At 34.9% G+C, this 15,044-nt stretch overlaps 1 protein-coding gene across 1 annotated transcript in view; it reads left to right on the top strand.

Annotated features, from left to right (window-relative positions):
* The window catches only part of LOC149802870 (fatty acid synthase-like), a 134,921-nt gene that overhangs the window by 22,940 nt on the left and 96,937 nt on the right, over positions 1-15,044 (top strand). Inside the window, exons 8-12 of the mRNA XM_089952315.1 lie at positions 1,759-2,198; positions 5,260-5,490; positions 9,262-9,451; positions 9,561-9,790; positions 11,585-11,886. Coding sequence (XP_089808441.1) covers positions 1,759-2,198; positions 5,260-5,490; positions 9,262-9,451; positions 9,561-9,790; positions 11,585-11,886 — 1,393 coding nt within the window. The remainder of the gene's footprint in view (positions 1-1,758; positions 2,199-5,259; positions 5,491-9,261; positions 9,452-9,560; positions 9,791-11,584; positions 11,887-15,044) is intronic.

Raw genomic sequence — 15,044 nt, 5'->3', positions numbered from 1 at the left:
TTCCTGAAGCCATAAAAAATCACAGAAACCTTTCCTGAGTCCAGTCATGGTAAGATAGAAAATGTGTCAATTTTCTTTATAACGTCAGCTCTGGAGAAGAAACCATAGTTCAGCGATGGCATGGGCATGGTGTTTCCCAGCAGATAACTGCACCTTGTGTGCCGACATTTTACTCCAAGAAGAAAATGGGTGTTGACTTGGCTGACCAGATCAGAATGCAATATGGTACATGCAGAAATGCAAAGAAATGGTGGAAGTATCTGTTCTGGTTTTTATTTGATATAGCCCTTTGTAATGCCTTCCTGACCATGAAAGAATCCCCAAACCATCTGATTATCACTCAGAGTTAAATTATGTGTAGACAGACTGCTTCAGGCATTATCATAGAGAATTACCAAGTTGGCAGTAAAATAGTGGACACATTCTTGTGTAGACAGACAGCTTCAGGCAGTATCATAGAAAATTACCAAGTTGGCAGTAAAATAGTGGACACATTCTTGTGTAGACAGACTGCTTCAGGCAGTATCATAGAGAATGACCAAGTTGGCAGTAAAATAGTGGACACATTGTTGTGTAGACAGACTGCTTCAGGCAGTGTCATAGAGAATTACCAAGTTGGCAGTAAAATAGTGGACACATTGTTGTGCGAAACAGTGGTGAGAAAATTAGTCTAATGTACATTATAAACACAGATATATTGAGGTATATTTTTTATTATGAATATGTCAATATAAACATTGATTCCTGTGGATTATATGTACTTATTGGTGGAAATTAGTGGCACAAAACATTGGTAAATCTTTAAAATTTTATTTTTCATTAAATTACATAGTTAGCATGGGACAAGATTGATATAGAAAATGTAGACAGCATGTGCACTAACTCAAGAAGCCTCTCACTCAGGCAGCCATTATGATGCTCTGGGGTTCAGCCTACAAACAGGTGCTTGAAATCAGGCTGCTTATCAGGCTGAGTAGGCAGGGCAGCATTAGTACTTGCAGAAGGTAAAGAGATATAGTCACAAGAGCAGCCATTTTGAAAATGTTGCTATAGTAGAAAGTTATATCAACATGGGATTTTCCCCAGAAGACTTCATATGATGTACTCTTGGTCCTAAATAAAAAAAATACTTTGCTTGGACATCCAATATGGCCACCTTAGTGGCCACTTTGAAAATACTTTTATTGCTGTCCGTCGTGAGTGGAAAGTCATCAATCTGGATTTTCACCAGAAGACCTCTTATATCTTCTTTGTCTTTAGTTTCCTTTTTGAACATCTTGAATGAAATGAGGAATGATCTTACCTCAGCTAGGGCTGCCACAATGAACATATTGAAAATCATGTACTCATTCTCCTGAATAGATGGTGATATCAAAATGGGGTTTTCACCAACAGTCTAAGTTGGTGTAGTTTGTCCAAAATGAAAAGAGTGTCAGGTGGCTGAGTTGTATCGTGTGCCTTTGGGATAGTAAATTGATTTTTAGCCAGATTTACTTGTGTACCCATATGGTGCATCCTTGGGGATGATGGTTTTGGTTTGGGGGAGCTTTATCTGGAGCTTTATCTGGAGGCAATATCTTCTGTTTCTATGCACATTTTGTCAGATTTAAGGTTTCATCATGCAGGAAACATTTGAAAAATTAGGCCAAGAAGTTTTGTTGTTTAAAAAATTCCGTAAATATACAATTTTGTAAATAACAATAATTCAACTTGATTTTAAACAAAATATTTTTGTTTAACACCTCTGATTCCTTGCAGGATTAGGTTCAGTTGCTAAAGTAATTGTTGCCCTGGAAGATGGAATGGTTCCAGCCAATCTCCACTACAAAAGTCCTGATCCTAACATGGCTGCCATAGTAAATGGAAAACTTCATGTTGTTACTGAAAACACTAGATTATATGGACAGATCTATGGTATCAACACTCTTGGTCTTGGAGGAATCCATGTTCATACAATTTTGAAAGCCGATTCTAAAAGGCCTAAATGGAGACACTCGGCAGCCAGTAAAATGTCCCTGTTTGTGTATGCTGCCCACACTCCTGCAGGGGTTCAGAGTGCAGTACATCTTTTACTCCAGCACCCTGGGAACATTCATCTGCAGGCATTATTGCATGAGACTGCCATAATGCCTCCTGCCTCTCATCCATTCAGAGGATATTCCATTTTAAATTGCAAGTCAAGAACATGTGAAGTTCAGGTAAATTATGGCATTTAGAATCAAGTTGACATCTCATGATATGAAAACATTGTTGTTATAATTTATCACATAATTGTTGTCTGACCCAAATCGTTAAAAGCGTCTCATTTTCTAGTGCAATAATTCTCAGGTCATACATTTTAAGATTGTTTTATTTGAATGCATGCATTCTGAAGCATTACCCAAGCATGACTAGACATTGTGTTGTGTAACCTAGCCTGGTGGGGCCCAGAGTGGCAGAGTGGTTAAAAGCATACATCTTTCACTGATTACATGCACATCTCAACTCTGACTGGTCAGTTTTGAGTCTTAGCTCGACTAATGTTGGTATGTGAGAAAGCTTGTCAGTAACTTTCCATGGAATGGTGATTATTCTTCCACCAAGTTTACTGGTGATCATGTAAACTGACATTAAAACCCACAAAATGAAAACCAAACTAAACCTAGCAAGGGCCCCTGTGTCAAGGTCATAGCAGAGGAAAATATAACTGTAACTTATCCAGTATATAGCTTTTGAAGATTATATTTATGAAACTTTAGTTATATTTCATTAACAGACTTTGTTGCATTGTATAACCATGCCCCTGCCACCTCAAAGAAAGTTTAATTCTTTGATTTGTATTTGTATTTTGTATCCTTGACTTGTATTTTGTTTCCTAAACTTGTATTTTGTATCCTAGACTTGTATTTTTGCATCCTTGTTTTTTGTATCCTTGTCCAGAGTATATCTTTTAACTACAATGCATCCTGATGGTCACATCATGGTAGACTGTAACTAAGGCTGGCATGTTTGCATGCATTAATGAATATGCTTATTTGCATACCATTTATTTTAAAGTTTTACATATCATTTATTTTAAAGTTTTACTTACCATTTATTTTAAAGTTTTACATATCATTTATTTACATTTATTTTAGTTTTACTTGCCATTGATTTTAAAGTTTTACTTCCCATTTATTTTAAAGTTTTACATATCATTTATTTTAGTTTTACTTGCCATTGATTTGAAAGTTTTACTTCCCATTTATTTTAAAGTTTTACATATCCTTTATTTTAGTTTTACTTGCCATTGATTTTAAAGTTTTACTTCCCATTTATTTTAAAGTTTTACATACCATTCATTTTAAAGTTTTACATATCACTAATTTTAAAGTTTTACATACCATTCATTTTAAAGTTTTAGATACCTTTGATTTTAAAGTTTTACATACCATTTATTTTAAAGTTTTAGATACCTTTGATTTTAAAGTTTTTCATACCATTTATTTTAAAGTTTTAGATACCTTTGATTTTAAAGTTTTACATACCATTTATTTTAAAGTTTTACATATCATTTAAAGTTGTACATATCATTTATTTTAAAGTTTTACATATCATTTAAAGTTGTACATACCATTTATTTTAAAGTTGTACATACCATTTATTTTAAAGTTTTACATATCATTTAAAGTTGTACATATCATTTATTTTAAAAGTTGTACATATCATTTAAAGTTGTACATACCATTTATTTTAAAGTTTTACATACCATTTATTTTAAAGTTGTACATACCATTTATTTTAAAGTTTTACATATCATTTATTTTAAAGTTTTACATATCATTTAAAGTTGTACATACCATTTATTTTAAAGTTGTACATACCATTTATTTTAAAGTTTTACATATCATTTAAAGTTGTACATATCATTTATTTTAAAAGTTGTACGTATCATTTAAAGTTGTACATACCATTTATTTTAAAGTTTTACATATCATTTAAAGTTGTACATATCATTTATTTTAAAGTTTTACATATCATTGATTTTAAAGTCTTACATACCATTAATTTTAAAGTTTTACATATCATTTATTTTAAAGTTTTACATATCATTTATTTTAAAGTTTTAAAGTTTTACATACCATTAATTTTAGAGTTTTACATGCCATTCATTTTAAAGTTTTACATGCCATTCATTTTAAAGTTTTACATACCTTTTATTTTCAAGTTTTACATATCATTTATTTTCAAGTTTTAAAGTTTTACATACCATTAATTTAAGTTTTACATATTAATTTTAGAGTTTTACATATCATTAATTTTAGAGTTTTACATATCATTAATTTGAAAGTTTTACATATCATTTATTTTAAAGTTTTACAAACCTTTTATTTTCAAGTTTTACATACCATTAAATTTAAAGTTTTAGATACCTTTTATTTTAAAGTTTTACATACCATTAATTTTAGAGTTTTTTATGCCATTTATTTTAAAGTTTTACATGCCATTCATTTTAAAGTATTACATGCCATTCATTTTAAAGTTTTACATATCATTTATTTAAAGTTTTACATACCTTTTATTTTAGAGTTTTAAAGTTTTACATACCATTAATTTAAGTTTTACATACCTTTAATTTTAGAGTTTTACATATCATTTATTTTAGTTTTACTTACCATTGATTTTAAAGTTTTACTTACCATTAATTTTAAAGTTTTACATATCATTTATTTTAAAGTTTAAGATACCTTTCATTTTAAAGTTTTACATATCATTTATTTTAAAGTTTTACATATCATTTAAAGTTGTACATACCATTTCTTTTAAAGTTTTACATATAATTTTTTTAAAATTTCTACATACCTTTTATTTTAAATGGCCTAGTGGTTAGAGGGTCCACCTCAGATGCATGAGGTCGTGGATTTGATTCCTGGCCAAGTCATACCAAAGACTTACAAAAATGATACTAACAGCTGCCTCATTTGGCGCTCAGCATTAACAGGTTAGTATTAGAACAGGTTGGCCTGGTGTCAGGATAATGTGACTGGGTGGGACATCATACTACATGTCTGTGGCATGATGCCCCAGTGCTAGACATCACTATAAACTGTCACAGTGCAGACATCATAGCAATATGACTGAAAAACTGTTAAAGTTACGTTAAAAATCCAAATCACATCACATATTTTCAAGTTTTACATCCCATTTATTTGAAAGGTATGAAAACAAAATAAGAATAAAATTGTAGGTGTTTATATCTGAGCATGGAAAATAAGTATTTTTACAAATTGAATATTTTAGAAATGCATGTCTGATCATCGCCCCATCTGGTATGTCTTCTCTGGGATGGGTACACAGTGGTCAGGAATGGGCCGTCATATGATGTCACTGAGTGGCTTCCGAGAATCCATAGAGGAGAGCGACAGGATCCTGAAACCTTATGGGATATGTCTGCTAGACCTTGTCACATCAGGAAGTGACATGGATTTCAACACCCCTCTAAACTCGTTTGTGACCATCACAGCAATTCAGGTGTGAAATTTTACTTAATTGGTGACAACTTGCTAGGTATTTACTGTACTGCCACCAAATCCCATGTTTCTACACTACTTTTAACTCATTGCAGTTGATCATTTTGATTCAGTCCTGCCTGTCCATATATCAGTCCATCCATACTTCAGCATGCCAGGTGTTTAAGCATAATTGCACATAAACTTTGCATAGACAGATGAAATGACAAGGTAGGATAAAGGGTCGCTTTGTATTAGCTCTCAGATTATGACCAAATATATTTCTGATATGTGTATCTTTCTTTTCATTTTCATGAATGCATTTTTGGTCTCCCTCCCTTGTCATCCAACTTACCATCAAATCAGTTGATGCCCTTCCTCTGTTTGCATAGTAATGGTGATGATGCAAAACATTTACAGCTCCAATGGTGTGATGAAACAAATGGTAGCTACAGTGAGATTCATTTGGTTATTTTATTGTTTTTATTTTCATTTATTTGTATTTATTTAATGGTCATCTTCATGGTCACATCTTTATCATCCTCACAAAAACAGAACTTCCTGACTGCTCCAGAAGCCTAAGTGGTTAGAGCATCCACCTTGGATGTGGGAGGTCACAGGTTTGAACCCTGGCCGAGTCATACCAGTGACGTACAAAAATGGTACTAATGACTGCCTCACTAGGCGTTCAGCATTAAGAGGTTAGTGTTAGGACTGGTCAGCCTGGTGTCAGGATAATGTGACTGGGTGGGCCATGATGCTACATGTTTGTGGCTTGATGCCCCAGTGATAGACATCACTATAAAATGCCACACTGCAGACATCTTAGTGATATGACTGAATTTTATTTAAAGCTACATTAAAAATTCAAATCACATGCATATACCTGGATCCATATTGCTTCAATGTAATTTTTCCTTTCAAATGATAACCCATTACTTACATAAACAACAATACCTTCACCCCCTGAGTCTGATTGGTGTGCCATAACCATCAATAAACAAGTTATTCACAAGATTATCATTTAACTTTGTTCCTGTTAAAACCAAGAATATGGACATGATTGACCTTAGAGGATAATAATAATTTGGTCTAACTTGTTATTGTTAAACTTTTTAATTTGTTCCAGTTTTCATTTCCCTATCAATAGCTACAACCCCTGGGTAACCTTGGCAAGATGATAGCCGTCTCCAGCTGACCAAAATCTAGGCCAATTTAAGTACATGTACATATAGCATGTAAACAGCTGTAGCTATGTGTTACTTGCGCCAACTATACTGAATTGTTAAGTGACAGTCGGATATAGATCACAAGAAGGACTACCATTTGTTTTGTATAAATACGTGTTATTTATGTTTTCAAATGGTATGAGAGTCATACATGAAGTTTATTATATCCATGTATAGTACTTAACGGATTATGGATTGCACTACACAAATGTAAATTGTCAATATACAAGTGTTTTTCACACTACAGTAGTTTGTCTTCATTTAATTAAAAGCACATATTTTTGCTCCAGCTTCTATTATCCCCCTCCCCCAATTATATTTTAGGTAAACGCATCATTTTCTCCAGCTAACTGAATTGGGCGGTTATAACACAGTCCAGTTTATAACATGGTTGGGTTCTGATGACTCCAGTTACCATGGTGGGCCCCAAGTGGCCGAGTGGTCTAAAGCACTCTCCATTATGGATCACTGCCATCTCACCTGTCTGCGTGGGTTCGAGTCCAGGATTCAGCCAATGTGGGTACGTGAGGAAGCTTGCCAGTAGCTTCTTGTGGGGTGGTGGTTCTTTTTGGAGTTTTCCCAGGTTCTTCCTCCACCATTAATGCCAGCTGCCATGCATAGCCTATCGTGTGTTGAAAAATGGCATTAAACTCCACACCTACCACCAATTACCATGTTATAGTGGGGTCAGTATATAACACCTTCTTAGCTTGCCTGGTCTTCTGAAAGTGCTGTCTTGGTTACTGTATTTGCCTTTTGAGTATTGGAACATGTTCATATATTGTATGTAGAAGGTGTTGAAGTCTCTTTGTTTAAATGGTGTCTTCCCTTAGCCATGATGTGTTCAAGCACCAAACCAGATTTCTCACCAATGTCAACATAGTGGTGAATGCCTATGAGGAGACAAAAGTGTGCAATTTAGTCACCATTCGTCCCTCAGCCAGCCACTCGGTGAGGCTCTGACATCACCCATAATACAACACCAGTGACAACTTTTGTGATTCTTTTGTTGACAGTTAAGTCTGTAAAAAAACTGTTTATAACCATTCAGTAATATGCATGTGATAACCACATCCTTCACTATAGTATACAGATGTAGTTTTTCCAGGTAAGTTTTTTCTGTTTTATTGTTAACAAATTTGAGCCAAATAATTGTTTCATTTGCATTAAGATCATCTCGTATCAACATATTCTGTCATTTGACAAACATATCTTGTCATTGATTTGCTTCATAATCATTTGTAGTGCTTAGTTGATATTTTGTTTCTCTTAGTATGAAGGTGTGTGTTTGAATTGTATGTTGCAGATAGGTGCTTTGGTAGGATTGGAAGCAAGTGAGAGAGGAATATTTGCCATTTGTTAGGAACATTGTTGCATCTGAATATATTTCATTTCATCATCCTTGATATTGTTTAACACATCTGCAAATAAATGTTCTTGTGAATAATCACATTCATGTTTTCATTTTCTATCAGAATGATTTATGTCCATTGTTAATGAATTTAGTTCCAAACATTAATATTTTGATCCTTACTTTGGATAGATGTTCAGAATTGTACCCCTGTAGGATTAGGTGACACCCTTGACAATTAATTTTTTATCTTCATCTGGGATTTTACTTGTAACTGGCACAGTTCAAGAACCATTCAACATATCATGATGCAGTTTGGTATGAACACAGTTTTGTATACACCTGCATGTGCTTTTTATTGATCAACACTAATTTTGACCAAGTTAAGCACTTTGTAAGGAGTATTCTTGTTTTCACATGGAAACTTAGAATGTTGCTTGCAGTCATCACAACTCAGAACACACATTCTGCAGAAATTGGGAAGAACATCTTTGACATGGAGTTTTTTTATGGGTTTTGTGTTGTATGCACCATTTTAGGCAGAGTTATGTCCCTTTTAGCTTCATATCTTTACCTCAAATGTTGCTAGTAATCAGCATACATCAAGAGCCATTCAGTACATTCTCATGCAATTTTTGGTGTGAACGTCTGATACAGCTGTACTTCTCCATTTTGGACAGAGTTGTGGCCCTTTATGATCAACTTAATATTTTTGTGTTTGCTCAAGAACACTCTTTTATATAATATTATTATTATTATTATTATTATTATTATTTTTATTATTATTATAGATATTGCTAGTAATGCCAAGGCATTGATGAGTTTTATCAACATCATCATTCAGACAAGTCATGGTGCCTCAATGCCCATCTTCTCCTAACACTGGTTTTTATTCAGCTGTTTAGGATCCTACTTTGTGGCACCCATCACTAATTGGAATTTTGGAACCATTTTATTTGTTGCATGAGAATAAAGAGATCACTAGTTGTATCAAAATTGTCATGGATTCTTAAATTAGATTAAGGAAAAACTCGTGTTGATAAAAAGAGGGAACTTTGATGCAGAAAAGTTAACAAATATTAGTTACTTTTAAATGTTTGAACTGTGTATATTTAAAATACCAGTGAATCTTGAGAGAATGTAATTTTGTTGGGCTTGTGTTGAATTTTAAATTGTACATTAATAATTTATTCTGATAATTCATTTTCCTCAGATTGCACTGGTTAGATTGTTGACCCAAATGGGTATTCGGCCAGATGGAATACTAGGACACTCCATTGGTGAGATTGCCTGTGCCTTCGCAGATGGTGCGATGACAGCGGAGGAGACTATGCTGTCGGTCTACTGGAGAGGACATTGTGTACAAGAGGCCAGGTTGCCACAAGGGAGCATGGCAGCTGTTGGTAGGTGTAGTTTGCTGTTAGTGTCAGGAAATTCATCTGTTGCATACCATGTAACCAGCCTCTTTGTGTAAGAATATTCTTTAAAAATTATTTTTGTACCATTCCTCAGGACTTTCCTGGAAGGAGGCTATGGAGACCTGCCCTCCAGACATTGTACCTGCCTGTCACAATGCAAAGAATACCGTAACAGTCTCTGGTCCTGCCAACTCCATAGCCAGGTTTGTCAAGGAACTGCAAGATCAGCAGATCTTCACTCGGGAGGTTCAGTCAGCAGGAGTTGCTTTCCACTCTCCTCACATGCAGCAGGTGGCTCCAGAGCTCAAGAAAGCTTTGACCAAGGTACCGTTATGTTTAGTCTTTGAATTGCAAGGCTGTACATTCTGTTACCAGGCTGTACATTTGTTACCAACTATCAATTGATTTATATTTGTAATTTTAACTGATTGCTAACCAGTGTCATTGCAGACTACAAATGAATCATTACAAAACTGTGCAGGAAGTTCTAATCTGGTCTGACCTTGGGGCAGTTGGTTTAGACATAGTGAGTTTGACCAAACATTTAGCAGTTTTAAAAAGAAATTGATGTTCTTGCCATCTAATGTATTTTCACCATCAAGATGAATTTATTTTAATTTCTTGAGAAAACATTTCAAAGGAGAAGATTTGTATTGGGGGTGGGATAGAAGATTGGGCTTTAGAAAATGGTGTACTTTTGAATATTTAATTTTTGCCATATTCTCTTATAATAAGATGGCAAATGTTTGAAATTGAGATTCTGATGGTACTGTTACAGTAATGATTAATCATGGAATATTGTCATTTAAATGAAAAGGAAAAGTTGTATATCTCATAATTTACTGTGAAGATTCATTATAAGATCTGCAAGGGTTTCTAGTTTTTTTATATATTAATTTTCTGCCAGAGGGCCACTGATGACAGTCAATGGGAATTTCAAGTTTCACGATGGGCAGATTCTTGGTTTTCTGGTTCACATTACTGCTATGCTGTGGTGTCTGCATATTCTTGATGTTCTTTCTCCATATATTATCTTAAAACCCACTTTGCATGAAATGCAATGCAAACTCTTGAACCTTTGTTACTGGCCCTGCACAGTTTAAACTACATTTTCCAAGTATTATTGAATTTCTTGTAGGAATTTTGAGCCAGTGACCTTTAGAATTGGAAGAAAGTGCACATTTTGGCATTTGGCATGAATTGGCAAAAAAATAATACAAAAGCTTCCCTTAAATATTCCCCTTAAACATCTTGAATAACACAATAACAAGTTAAAGAAGACAAAATAAAATTTAAGCTTGTGTGAGTGTTTCTTCCAAACTCATTTTGGGGTTCATGTTTCCTTGTTATTTCACCTCTGCCAAAGGTTATCCAATTTTTAATCAAATACTTGCAAGTCATCATGAACCACTTTTGATCCCTGAAAGTCTATGCTGTGGGCCATCTGAAAGTCCATGCTGTGGGCCATCTGAAAGTCCATGTCCAGTTGTATATTTTGAGGAATGTGCACATCCACTTCAGTAGTAACTAATGAATTTACAGGATTTAGTGCACTCACTCTATCCATGGGAGATCACTTTGTCTGAATTCCACCTTGACAAGCAGACAACTTTTTAGCACTTTTGTTTGCTACAACAACCAAGAAAATGTAACATAGATTTGTTTTAGCTAGAGATTGCTAGATTTGCAAGGCAATCGATGTGCTGCCTTAATATAGTATGTTTTGGTGACTATTGTTGGAAAAACAAATCTGACTAATGCGGGTTTTGTTGTGTACATGGTGACTCAGTTTTTACATTAGACTCTTAACCAGTGTGTAATGGGTTAGAATCCCACCTAGGTTGACTGTTATAGGGTATCTCTGCAAGGTACATAACTTCTGTTTCTTTGGCATTAATTTTTAATACCAGTCTCTGTATTATTAGCTACAACAAATTTTATCCTGTTGGTAAGTGGATTTATGTAAGGATTCAGACCTTATTGCATCTAAAAAATTACCAAGTCCAGGCTTGTTACAATCAGGGTGCACAATATTTATTTATATTATTAGCGATAAATAAAAAATTGTGTATCTTGCATACTAATGCAGTAAAAAAAGCCTTTCCTTTTGTCTGACAGATTATACAAAGCAAGCCACGTACCAGTTGCTGGATCAGCACATCCATACCAGAGAGGGACTGGGACTTGGACCTTGCTAAATACTGCTCTGCAGATTACCATGTAAACAACTTAGTGAGTCCAGTCTTATTTCAAGAGGCTTTGTGCCACATCCCTGACAATGCCATTGTCATAGAGATAGCACCACATCTTCTGCTTCAGGCAGTGTTGAAACGGTCACTTAGCAAGGAGTGCACAATAGTGGGACTGATGAAGAAAGATCATTCAGATAACCTCGAGTTCTTCTATTCCAGTCTAGGAAAGTAAGTAGTAATGGAGATAACCTTGAGTTCTTCTCAAGTCTAGGAAAGTGAGTAGTAATGGAGATAACCTTGAGTTCTTCTCCAGTCTAGGAAAGTGAGTAGTAATGGAGATAACCCTGAGTTCTTCTCAAGTCTAGGAAAGTGAGTAGTAATGGAGATAACCTTGAGTTCTTCTCCAGTCTAGGAAAGTGAGTAGTAATGGAGATAACCTTGAGTTCTTCTCCAGTCTAGGAAAGTGAGTAGTAATGGAGATAACCTTGAGTTCTTCTCAAGTCTAGGAAAGTGAGTAGTAATGGAGATAACCTTGAGTTCTTCTCCAGTCTAGGAAAGTGAGTAGTAATGGAGATAACCCTGAGTTCTTCTCAAGTCTAGGAAAGTGAGTAGTAATGGAGATAACCCTGAGTTCTTCTCCAGTCTAGGAAAGTGAGTAGTAATGGAGATAACCTTGAGTTCTTCTCCAGTCTAGGAAAGTGAGTAGTAATGGAGATAACCTTGAGTTCTTCTCCAGTCTAGGAAAGTGAGTAGTAATGGAGATAACCCTGAGTTCTTCTCCAGTCTAGGAAAGTGAGTAGTAATGGAGATAACCCTGAGTTCTTCTCAAGTCTAGGAAAGTGAGTAGTAATGGAGATAACCCTGAGTTCTTCTCCAGTCTAGGAAAGTGAGTAGTAATGGAGATAACCTTGAGTTCTTCTCCAGTCTAGGAAAGTGAGTAGTAATGGAGATAAATTTGAGTTTTTCTCCGGTTTTGGAAAGTTAATAGTAAAATATGGTATTGTTTCATTTGTCCAGTGCAAAGGTATCTGTACTTGCTAAAAGGTCACTTCCATATGCAGACAACACAGACCCTGATCTACCATTGCATAATGCATCAACATATCAGTGTCTATGTTGTTTGTTTTTCTGACAACTCCAGACGAGCTGCATAGACACCGACCATTATGCAATGGCAGATCTTGGTTTGTGCAGTTTGCAGTTTGACATGAATTGTAAGCAAGTATAGATGGTCAGTTTTCAGATTAATCTGAAAGTTGTTCATTTTCTAATTGGTTTTAACTCATTTGGCACATGGCCAAGTAAACTTCATGTATGTTCTTGTGTCAAGCACTGTGCATCCATTAATCATCAATTGCATGTTACCATTTTGTGGTCCATATCTCTGATCCAATTTAAATGAAACTTGGAATTAAGGTTTATATCATCGAAATCTTGAATGTGATCAATAATGAGCAAGATCTATGCATATTAATGAGTCAATCTTGGATATGATTGGTTATCCTTGTTGCCACTTTTCAGGCTATATTTCTGATCTGATTTTGATCAAACATGGAGTATATACTAATATTAGTAAGGTCTCAGTTGAGTTTGATAATGAGCAAGACCAATATACACTAACAAGGTGAGTATGCATCTGATTGATTGAGTGTGTTGCATGTACCACTAAGCAGGCTGCATTTCTGAGCATGTAACATGTACCACCATGCTGGTTGCATTTCTGAGCATGTTACATGTACCACCATGCTGGATGCATTTCTGAGCATGCCATTTACCACTATGCAGGCTGCACTTCTGAGCATGTTACATGTACCACCATGCTGGTTGCATTTCTGAGCATGTCATTTACCACTATGCAGGCTGTACTTCTGAGCATGTTACATGTACCACTATGCAGGCTGCATTTGAGTGTTACATGTACCACTATGCAGGCTGCATTTATGAGTGTTACATGTACCAGTGTGTTGGCTGCATTTCTATTCATATATTGATCAAACATGGAATATGTTTATATCAAGATCTCTGATGAGTTTGATAATGAGCATCATCCATGTATATTAATTAGGCAATCTTCTATCTGATTGGCTGAGCTCATTAATGCTCTGGAACCCATATATCTGATTTGATTTTGATCAGACTTGCAGAATTGGCTTGTATGGATGTTACCAAATTTTTTAAACGTATACATTTTACACCATGACCAGAATGCTGAATCGAACAGATTTGAAATGACGTTTCCATTATCTGCATGTTGGGTTATGACTCATCTTGTTTGGTATGCAAACTTGCCAATGTGCATGCCATACTTTGAACAGCAAGAGATTTTTCATTTGCTGTATCTTTTACCTCGTATTATGATTGGATTGAGTTCATGCAACAAGTTTTTGTTCATTATATCAGATAATATTGGTAGAGCATCCATAAGGTTTTTAGGAAAGTTCCATGCTGCTACAAATAAGAACATGATGGAAAAATTGATAAAACAACTAGATATAATGCTTGGATATCAGTACCGGCTAAGATGAGATGTCACTTTGTGCATGCTTGTTTACATGATAATCAATATTGTGAATATTTACAGGCAATAAACTAAACTAAAATGTTTACATGTGAAAACATTGCCACCACGTTAACTCATTGTCCCCTGGAAATTATTTTCATTTTCACCTGAAATGGTAATGCCACCCACTTTGGTTCATCTTAAATGATTTCAACTTGACAGAGCTCAGAAGTAGGGTATTACTTTGTAATGCAGAAATGTGGCATGTTGGGTTAATGAGTTATTTTTTTTTCTTCTTAGAAATTGTAAAGGAATGGCTGTTTTTCTAATTTCTGTGCAGTGTTATTGCACAAATGATCAGTTAAGCAAGGAATATTCAAATCGAGTCATGTCATCAAAATCACCCATTAACTCATTGCCCCTGGAATTTATTTTCATTTTTGCCTGAAGTGGGGGTAGGAGATGCATATTTGGGATTACTATTTCCAAGAGCTTTCATGTAACTGGATGATTAGATGCATACAAAACATTTCAGTTTGCTATTTTGACCACGTTTTGGCAAAAGGATGAAAGTGGGATATTTTATTTCTTCTTTTTTGCATATTAGACATATGGTTTCTAGCACCATCTTATTCCACATCTGAAACCTATCCTACATTTTGCACAGATCCATCTGTATGCAGTTCAGACTGGTCTGATTTAGTTCTAAGGCCCAAAAAGTCTACAATCCAGACACAATCTCTATTCTGAAATGGAAATTTTTATTTCCTGAAATAAAATTGGGCCTCAAAAATTGTTTTTCACACTGTAGTTTTTAATGTGAGTTGAAAGTGAACATTTGATATCATTATACAAGTATATCTTTCCTGTTTGATAATACATTCCA

This window comes from Sinohyriopsis cumingii, chromosome 3 (genome assembly GCF_028554795.1).
Source record: "Sinohyriopsis cumingii isolate HCF-2022 chromosome 3, ASM2855479v2, whole genome shotgun sequence".
Classification (NCBI taxonomy): domain Eukaryota; kingdom Metazoa; phylum Mollusca; class Bivalvia; order Unionida; family Unionidae; genus Sinohyriopsis; species Sinohyriopsis cumingii.
Note: the sequence above shows the minus strand (reverse complement) of the source record. Positions and strands in the feature narration are given on the sequence as shown.